The 9,939-nt window shown below is 37.7% G+C and overlaps 2 protein-coding genes across 5 annotated transcripts; one reads left to right on the top strand and one right to left on the bottom strand.

The window, feature by feature from the left end:
- Positions 1-813: 813 nt before the first annotated feature.
- On the bottom strand, positions 814-6,367 carry LOC113686091 (protein odr-4 homolog). 3 transcript variants are annotated; one of them, XM_027203690.2, is made up of 13 exons: positions 6,187-6,367; positions 6,032-6,095; positions 5,719-5,786; positions 5,341-5,540; positions 4,759-4,795; positions 4,483-4,623; positions 4,040-4,207; positions 3,408-3,524; positions 2,784-2,877; positions 2,106-2,209; positions 1,698-1,776; positions 1,347-1,451; positions 814-954 (listed from the first exon to the last, which is right to left on the bottom strand). In XM_027203690.2, exons 1-13 carry the CDS (start codon positions 6,280-6,282, stop codon positions 881-883), a joined length of 1,347 nt encoding a protein of 448 aa, XP_027059491.2. In that variant the 5' UTR covers positions 6,283-6,367; the 3' UTR covers positions 814-880. The 3 variants fall into 3 exon arrangements, with proteins under 3 accessions (XP_027059491.2, XP_089061671.1, XP_089061672.1); XM_089205545.1 differs by having other exon boundaries at positions 1,746-1,776; positions 6,187-6,365; XM_089205546.1 differs by lacking the exon at positions 6,187-6,367 and having other exon boundaries at positions 5,341-5,554; positions 5,720-5,786; positions 6,032-6,049.
- A 53-nt stretch (positions 6,368-6,420) lies between these two features.
- Positions 6,421-9,422, top strand: LOC113686090 (large ribosomal subunit protein eL28). 2 transcript variants are annotated; one of them, XM_027203689.2, is made up of 5 exons: positions 6,421-6,449; positions 7,490-7,575; positions 7,818-7,877; positions 8,411-8,474; positions 9,165-9,422. In XM_027203689.2, the coding sequence occupies exons 2-5, from the start codon at positions 7,495-7,497 to the stop codon at positions 9,371-9,373; spliced, it is 414 nt and encodes a 137-aa protein (XP_027059490.1). In that variant the 5' UTR covers positions 6,421-6,449; positions 7,490-7,494; the 3' UTR covers positions 9,374-9,422. The 2 variants fall into 2 exon arrangements, with proteins under 2 accessions (XP_027059490.1, XP_089061715.1); XM_089205589.1 differs by having other exon boundaries at positions 6,421-6,908.
- The last annotated feature ends 517 nt before the right edge of the window (positions 9,423-9,939 follow it).

The raw sequence follows: 9,939 nt of genomic DNA, 5'->3' as shown, positions 1-9,939 counted from the left end.
CCTCCTACAAGTAAGCAATAATCTGCGTGATACTCTATCCACTTATACTTGGACGTGGACAGGGTTAGTTGTCTTAACGGAAAATCGCGGCAGTGTGCGCTGGTCAATCCCGAGAGGTGCCGCAACGATCCAAGCGACCCTTTCGAAACCAGCTTGTAGAAATGAAGGTAGAATTTAGATTGACTCGTCTTTGGAGAATTCTTGCGATTGAGAGGTTGTTACTGTAAAAGAAAATTGAGATTCTCTATACCCTTGCCTGCGAAGGTAACTTTAAACTGTAAAGACATACATATATACCAATGAGAGATACATTGTGATCAAGGCCTGCCTAAAGGGGTAAGTTTCTAAAGAAACTAGTGCTGCGTAGGTGGGAGAGTATTTAGTATTATCAAATGAGTTGATAAAGTTCATTGGCCACTTTCATTGGCCACCGCCCTGACGAAGGGCTAACGCTCGAAACATTAGCTTCGAAACTCTTCACGGTGGCCAATTAACGTAATCAACTCAGTTGATAATACTTAATTACCCTGCCTAAAGAAGAGTCTATTAGAGGCCTCGTATCAAGTTCTCTGTGCTTCCTTTTCTCATTCGGCCTTGAAGAAAGAAAGGAGCGGTTTGCGAACGAAAGAAGATCTGGTCGTGCTAAAGCTGGGGCAGTGATTTCGTGAGCCATTTTCCCACTGTTTATACACACTTCATAGCTATGAAAACAGGAAAGGTGTCTATGGTTATATAAAAAGTACCGTGGCACGTTCGGGAGGGAAGGTAAGTTGAATTGAAATGAAACCAACCGAAAAAAACCAACTTACAGAGTGAAGAGCTTAATAATAATTTAATGTAATTCGAAATACAATTAGTGAACATTATTTTGGGTTGTATTTCATTCTGTTTGTTCACCCAAAAGGAAAGTTACTCCAGCAGCCACGACCGCAACAACAATTCCGACCACTGCACCTGTCGAAAAAAGGGTTTGTTTGTTGTTGTTGTTTTAATTTGTACGCGTGCAACGTGCATCTAGCTGATTCTTAAGCTGAAATAATGTCTTTCGTACTCTTAGGGTCACTGAATAACAGAAACGTGCTAACATTCGACGTTTCCGAGTGTACAAAAAGAAAGTGCTAAGCTTCATTGCTTTAATAAACGCAGGGCAACCTGTCCGAGGGAACAAGATAAACTTTTCTAGGCTCAAAGAATACCAAGAGATCGTTTACTGCGTTCCGTCTCCTATATGAAATCTGTGAGGCATGAAGTTGTCGACTAAACGTATTTGGTCTTGTCTCCCTCTCTTAGCCTCGTCGTTTGCCTTCAAGATACTAACCAGACTGTTATATGGTGCCGATACTTACCTATTACGCGTTTTCCGAGTCCTTGTTGAACTTCCTCGCTTTCTGTAATTTCTTCGTTGCTCTCAGTTTCCATTTCTTCAACCAAACTTCTCACTGTCTGGACATCTGTTAAGTTCACAATAAAACTAGTAACATAAAATCTCACGAGAGCACGAAAACAACTAACTTGTGATTCTTTGCCATCACTCCCATCTGCAATCTTTTTTTTTATTTTTTTATTTTTTTATTTTTCCATGGAAAATTTCGAGTTGCAGTCTCGATTAGAAGAAACAAAAGAGCGAAAAGAGTATCCGTATTATACGAATGCTCTCTTCGCTCTTTTGTTTCTTACCTATAGTATATGTAATTTACCTGGAAAATCTTCTATACATTCAAAATCTTCTTCTTTGGGTTCAATACCTAAGAGCTCTGCAATCCTCTCTTTGGATTCCTGTTTAAAAACAAAGTAATTCGGCATGTGATTTCAAAGAATATTTATTATTAACGCTAATAGGGGTTGGCGAGGCCCGAAAACAGAAGCGTTAACTCTTGGCATAAGAGCAAAGGTTGGGGAAAAAAATTGAGAAAAACAACGCTGTTGGTTTTCCTTTTTCCTTTAAGAATTTTGACATTCTCTGAGTAGAGAATAAAGGTCTGATCTCTTCCAGACCGTGGCCCAGTTAGACTCGGAAATCTTGAAGTCAGTATTTTCCAAGTTAAGGCCATTTGTATATTAGCAAACAAAAAGTTCATCAATTAATAGGTTCGAAAAGCAATTACCTTCAATGTTTCGTCCTTAAACACATAATCACAGACTTTCACGGGTCCTGAGCCAAGAGGGACAAACACTCTTTGAGGAGATGTCCACGATGAAAAGAGTGTTTCTGAGAGAGAAAATGAAGGAAAAAATGGAAAATTTAGCCACTCAATAAAAAGCACACATCGCATTGTTACATCTTACATGAAATTTCTACAAATTAAAAAATTCTATGACAATAAAAAACGGAAGCCTAAGTCATCCTACCAAACAGAAGAGTGAAATTTCTGCCATAGAATATGAAAGATGACAAATGGTGAAAAAATTATACTCCTTCTTGTTATTAATTTATGTACGTGACGTTTTCGACTGTGTACATCTTAGCAATAGGTAGAACGAGGGTCAAATACGAGCCTACCATTGACTTACACCTGTACGGCTCACCACGGAGTCCTTTGTATCTCTGTGGTGGAATGGAAGCGCAAAATCCGGGGTTGAATTCCTTGTCGGAAATCAGATTTTTTCTTTTTCCCCTGCTCGTGAATGACACTATTTTTAACTTCTGTTATTTTTGAAAAGAGTAATTTCCAAAATTCAGCTTTGGTTTGGTCGGTGAGATTAAGAGTGAGGTATGGTGTATTTAAGGGGAAAACGAACTTTTATCGCTTTACCGAAGGTACAGCACCCTAAATTACATGTACCTCTGTTTGGCTTCTCCTCTTGGTTTTCCATAACATCCTCGCATAAAACTTCACAACGTGACAGGAAACAACGAATGGCATCATACTTTATCGCCTAGAATATACAAAGAAAAAGTAACACAAATAAACCAAATTCAATTGCTACAAAGATATTTCTTCAAAACCGAATATGCTCTACGAGGATGATAAAGCTCCCAAAAGCCTAAAGACCTAAGAGAAATCAATTATTGTTATCTAAGTAACAAAAATTATTATCATTAACAATTGATAAATTAATCAATAAATCCATTCTAATGACACCCACGTTTTGCGACAACACAGCTGGACACTTACTCAGATACTTCAATGACATATGCTATTTTAAGATTTAGATTGAGATGGAAAACGTTAACTCATAGCCCGTGTAAAATATATGTCAACATACAAGATGGTTCAAAAAGCAGAGAAATTTTTCTTTGCCCACAGCCTAAATAAGCCAACAAAGTATTTTAAGACAACTAGATTTCAGATAATTCATATTGAGATGTAACATGCAAACCTGTCATTGCAAGAATTTTGCGGTACAACAAGTAGACAAGTAGAATCCCATAGGTCTAGCCCTAGCCCTAAACTCTACAATTGTACCTGTGCTGCCTCCCCTGCTGTGGCTTTCTGATGCACATAAGCTTGACAACACATTGAGCCACTGATCCTTATAGAGGCTGCTGTGTCTACCTCCACAGGTTCCATATTGTTGCAGGACTGGAAAGAGAGGTAAAAAAAAAAAAGCAACAACTCACAGTTGATTTGGGTGAAGGCCTTTGGCCCACGGGTGAGAACCCTTACTGGTACTTCACACCTTTGTGCTCAAAATGCAGTTTCCTGACCTGATGTATGGTAAAGGTGGATTTAATTTTTGGTTGACAACTTATCTTTGCCCAATTGGTTTTCACTGAGTTCTCCAGCCCACCTACCTCAACCCTTTCTGACAAAAACTAACACTTCGCTTTCCACTTTGACCTGGATTAGCACAACAGGAGTCACAAGAGAAAGAGCCATGGAAGATAATCTAAACGCAGGCCAACATACATGTAGTATTGCATTCCAAAAAAGCATTTCTACCTAGATTTTTTTGTCATTAGAATGGGACAAAGCTGAATAATAATTGCATTCCATAAAACTGCATCCTCGTAAATTTTGAACCACAACATGTACATACTTATTTAATCTCATGCTTAGAACTGATATAACTGTGCTAGCTCAACACTAATTGGTACCTCATCTGTAAATAGGTCAATTTTAAATGTCTGTGTGGATGTAGAACTAGCTTGACTGGATCTTCCAGACTTTTCACTTGATACAAGAGTCTGATCATCAGCATAAAGCTCTCCATTCACTGTGCACAAGGCACTTGATATACTCTGCAATGTCTTGTGAATGCTGCTCTAAAGACAAAATCACAGGAAAAGTTTAGATTGGAAAAGAACAAATCAAAAACTGAGTGCCTTTAAAGGTAGCCATATCTATTTCCCTTCCAAATCAGCTATGATTTAGTGCATCAATCAAAACCCTGAGTGGGGAGAAGGTGATTGGATGGAAGCCAGGTGAGTGAGTTGGAATAAATGCTTGTTGCTTCTACCATTAATTCTAGACTCAGTTGTTTCAACGCTTTAACAGAAAGGGCTGTCATATGGGTCTGCCTAGCCCACTGATTTCATACCATTATTTGCTTGTTTAGACCTGAAGTCTCAAGTTTCCATGGAACATCAAAGCATCCATCAGTTAACGACAAGGATGCTTCTAGTTTACTCCACTTTGAAGAGAATGACTGATATTTCACTTCAGCTGGATTTGGTGTGGCCTGCAACATGATAAATGAGACAGCTGATATCTCTAAGAAGACAGAAACAACTACAAAGACCATGCTAATTTGGAACATTGAGATGTAAAGATTAAAGAAATCATATTAGAATTGATATGAATTGTTGTCTCTTACCCTTTGATCAGAAACATCAATTGTCCTACAAGTGATTCTAAAAGCACATGTGTCAAGGAAAGGACTTATATATACCAAATGACATGGACAGCAAAAAAAGTAGGTCTCCATAAGAAACCAACTATTACAGATACCAGAGCCTATTCGGAGTTCTTTTAGGGACCTAGAATATAGCCTGCATTAGGCTCAAGGTTAGTAGAAAAGAGCAAAACAGAGGGCACATGAAAGATACTGGGGTCAGGCATATTGTTATCCTCAAGTGAACAAGTCATCTCAGCATTTACATCAGATTTCTGTAAACATTCACTAGGACCCCTTTTAAGACTCCTTATGGAAGTAAAGTTCTTTTCCAAGGAACATATAATAGAATCAGAGTCAATATCCTATGAACAAACTATAAGGTGGAACAACAATGTCTCTCACGAAAGAGATGGCAGAAAGAATGAAAATCAAAGAGAAATATTACACAATTAGATTTAGCAGATGAAAAATTTTAAAGTGCAGGTGGGAAATAGTGAATTAAGATCTCCATACAAATTAGTCAGAGTAATTGATTTTTATTTACTATGCAATAAAGGATACTTTTTGGTTCCTGAACAAATTTGGAGCAAGATTCTGCTGTGAATGAGATTATCAAAATATGATGCTGCCTTGTGTTGCACAGTCTTCTGAATGGAGAACACAAGTTGACGAAGCTTTGCCTGAGATTTGGTAAGCATGTCCATAGGGCCAAAAGCAAAAACTCCAATCACATCTAGGCCTCCAGTCAACATTCTTGATACCTATCAAAATAAACCAAACATGTTGTTTATTTTTAAAAACTTTTGAGGGATTATCTCTGGCATTTTATTTCAGAACTGTGGGGTGGGAGGGAGGAATGGAAATGAAAGAGAGATATGGAGTGTAAAGAAAATTGAGAAAATTTAATCAATAAATAACAAAAATTATTTTAAAATTTACCTGATGAGCGTGCTCTACGATCCAGTTGTTTTCAATGTCATCTATGGCGGCTGGCTTACAATCTCCGTCTGTAATTCGTAGTTTTTTATATCAAAGTAATGTAAAAGGCAAATGGAGAAGAAAGACAATAAGAAGTCTTCCACAGTTTATAATGCACTGCAATTCTTCTCCTCTTTAGGATGTTCCTTCAATACACATTGTAATCTTCTTAAGTATCGTTGTAGTGTAAAATGAATAAAGCTAAAGATTATATTTTGTGAGTTTTCAAGCCCAATACAAGAGAAATTGTCGATCACAGATATTAAATGTATACCTGAATCTCCTGCCTGCTCTGGTGTCCTAGCCAAATGAAGGACATAGTCTCTTTGAGGAGAAAGCTGAAAAAGGAACGGACGCTTAAATAAAACTTACACCGTACCGAAAAGAAAATATTTTAGCACAAGTGATGGGCACACATTTTAATTTTACCTGTCCGATTATTAGGCCAATTTGCCATTTATGGATTCCATAAAGAGAGGATATATAATTTTCGACACACTCTTCGATGATGACGGTTCTTCCCATTCCGGAACTCTCGGTTTATCGACAGAAATTTGCTTAGGATCGATCAGCTGAGTCCGCCATGTTGGAATTAGGAAAAACGTGGAAACCTGGGACGGTGATGGACCCCCTGCATTGTTTGGCACATGCGCTCCTATCTTTCTCTTGCTCGTGGTCGCCATTTCTAAGCGGTAAGCCGAATTGCTTGTCAATAATTTGGCGTTTTCATATGTTTTCTTCTCTTCTTTGGTCGACGAAAATCGATCAAGAAATACCCAATTGCTTCCAATTTATGTATTAGCGTATTTCCAGACGTTACTCTTCTGTTCCCTATGACAAAGTCCTTTTTCTCTTTCGACTTCACGTGTACTATTGGTTAACAATTTTACTCTCAGTTTTATTTCGCCTAGATACTGCCTTTATTTGGTAGTTTTTGTGTCTGAAATTATTCTCTTTCTCATACTTAGGAAACTTATGAACTTACTTAAACTTAAACTTTTGAATGAAGGCTTGTATCGAAGTCCTTCAGCTGAAAGAATGAATTTCTATCAAATTGAAAACTTAGAAGAAGTCGTTTCATCTGTGTGTTCTTAAATCGAAAACCACTGAAGCTAGCCACTAAGGACTTAAACTCCCTTGTGGTTAGAACGGTGAGTGTTTCAATAACATTAGAAATTACTGAGTGCTCATTTGGCACACTGCTTTGGAGTCTACTACGGTAGCTAATTATCCAATTTCCAAATGCTTAATTTAAGACTGTTACCAAACCATTAACTGATTTTTAAAGTGAAATTGTCCATGAATTGCCTCTGTGCAAGAACTCAAGTGATCCCTTTGTTTAGGGGACACTTAGCTTGGTCCTTAGCACAGGAATGCTACTGAGATTTTAGTTGCAGCTGCATTTTGTGTGGTATCAGAAAAGTAATATCCAAGTCTGAATTAGATATTGTTTAGGCCTATAGAGATGTAGCTGTAGGATTCTGTGTGATAGATGGACAATTTTCTCCATTCTCCAATGAACATACTGCTAGTGGGACTTTTGAAGGAAGGTTCTTCCTTGAATATGCAAAATAATGACAGGAATATACAAAAACAAGTTTGTTATATTTAAGCTCAGTGCAAAGTAGGGAAAGTTTATTTGAAGGTTTGATGAGTTGATAGTTTACATTGTAGAACATCCCATGCTTCTGTCCATCAAATTGACTAAGAGGTAATTGTTTTGTCTGGACAGGAAAAATGTCTGCCGACTTGCAGTGGATGATTGTAAGGAACCACTCCTGTTTCTTGTTGAAAAATCAGGGAGCCACATTTTCAAAGGTATATTTCATAGGCAATTATTTTGTCACAGGTTAAAAAAGTAGTTAAACTTGTGTTAATGGGTGTAAGTTTCTAAAGAAACTGTGGTGCTCTGTCAATGGGGTATAACAAGATAGTTTGGTTTTATCAACATAGTTGATAATGTAAATGGGCCATGGTAAAAAGTTAGTGAGAGTGAATCTTGAGTTAATTAACTTTATCAGAGCATGATGATCATGAGTTACCTTATCATTTATTGTTAGGAACCACTAAACCTTACTGGAAGGAATGCATTCAAACATTGTGGATTGGTGAACAAAAAGGTAAGATTGTGTGTAAGATTTAGACTATTATCTTACCCATTATGAAATCACTCAATTGACCCTTTGACCCCTAAGGGTGACTACTATCCTATTTCTCCCTACAACATCCTGTGAATCACTTGGTAAGGTCATGAAAGTAAAGGGAATGATCACCAACTAGAAAGGCTCTTAATTGTTAAACAAATTCTCCTCGTCAGCACCTTAGGAACTGTACAGAGGACACTTTAGACAATATGCATACTGATGTGAGTGTAAACAGTAAATACTAGTTGTGAAGTCCTGTGTCACTATGGTGACCTGTGAATGGGGTATTTCTGTCCTGCATTGTATGGGCGATAATGTACTTGTGAAAGGTACTTGAGTTGTCAATGTAGCTTAAATGATATTGCCAGGCACATACTTGGGCTGCAGAATTGCAAAGAGGAGGAAGTAATGATTTTTTTTTTTTAGTAGGAAGGAGTTTTTAGTGGAATTTATTAAGTGAAATAATTGCGTGCAAGTGCATCTCTGAATATGCTCTTGTCACATTTCAGTCCATTGGAGTTACTCCTGAACCCTCTGGCAAAGGTGTTGTCCTCACCATTAAGAAGAAGAAGTGTAAGTTGAAGTGATTTTTTTCATCTTATTTGTGATGCTTCCCTTCATAAACATTTAGTTACTCTAATATTTTAAGGTTCAGGCTTTAGTCATTTACATACATGCAATACCCAAAAGCTTGAAATTACTGGTGAACATTAAGCCCCACTGGAAATGATTTTCTACCTGAAATATTATAATCTTAAACTCTTAGTAACACTGTGGTGAAATTGTGGATATACTTTATTAAGTTCTAACGAGGGGTGTTGATAGTTTAATTTTTTTAATGGGCTATTTCACTGTACATGTGTGGAATAAAATGAGCCATTGTTGCCACTAATGTCCTCCCCAATTGATGCACCTACAGTTCAGTAAGTTATTGTGGCATCTCGGTGTATGTATTTTAACATTTATACATATAGTGGCTGAGAAATGTGCATGACTTGAGCAATTGGCTGGATTTGTTTCCTAGTTATCCAGATTTTGACAAGTTGTCCTGCCCATTGCATTTTCTAAATGTTATGTTGAATGTAAATATTAGTGCAAAATAACGTGAGTGCATTATCTGTGGACTAAGTGAAGTATAGCAGAGCACCTTCACCTTGGACATAACTTTTGACATTTTCATTTTAATTTGTACCGTGAATTTCATTGGGAAGTAACTCTTTCTACTTATAGGAGTTAGGTTTAGTGGTATTTGTTTCCTTGCAGATGCCAACAAGCCCTCTAAGGTTACCTCCAAGGTGACTTTGGCTCGTGACTCTCGTCGCACCATCAAGACCATTAAGAACCTGTGTGGCAAGAACTATTACCGACAGGATCTGGAGGATGCAGCTGTCAGGAGGGCATGTGCCATCCTCCGCAGCCAAAGGACTGGCACTGGTGTGCAGAAGAATCGTACTCGCAGAAAGCGCAACTGAATGTGCACACTGATATCTGCTCTCTGATAATAAATTTGAGAATAAGCTACTTGTTGGACTATTTTTTCTTCACATTGGAATGACATAATTTTAGTGAGCAAACTTGACTCAAGTTTGTTCTATTCACAACCAACCTCTGTTTTGTAACTCTGAATTTTATTTGCAAGGGCTCCATATGCCATTATTCTAGCCAAGCTATGTTGGTGATACCCAATAATACCTAACTTTTATTGCTACATCCCCTGACTGCTACTCTGTTGTACTTGAAATTTTCATTGCTCCTTTTAAGGAGGTGTTTTACTTCACTTTTTTCTTTACAATGTGAAACTGCTAGAGAGTTATGGGGCATATAGACCTTTTGGGGTAGTACATGAGATCAGATGGTAATTCTCAGTTGGGTTTCTTTCTGGCACGCAGTTCTACACCTTATTTTTCTTCAGTTGCTTTGGGTATTGCAATTGGTATCACCAGTAAAGGTGTAGAGTTGCTTGGTGGGGTATGGAGTGGTCCTCATAGCCAGCTGAAGTACAATGATCAGCAAATTCTGGGATGAGATGTAACACCAA

This window comes from Pocillopora damicornis, chromosome 4, assembly GCF_964200805.1.
Source record: "Pocillopora damicornis chromosome 4, jaPocDami1.2, whole genome shotgun sequence".
In the NCBI taxonomy this organism is placed as follows: Eukaryota; Metazoa; Cnidaria; class Anthozoa; order Scleractinia; family Pocilloporidae; genus Pocillopora; species Pocillopora damicornis.
This window is presented reverse-complemented; position numbering and strand designations above follow the sequence as displayed.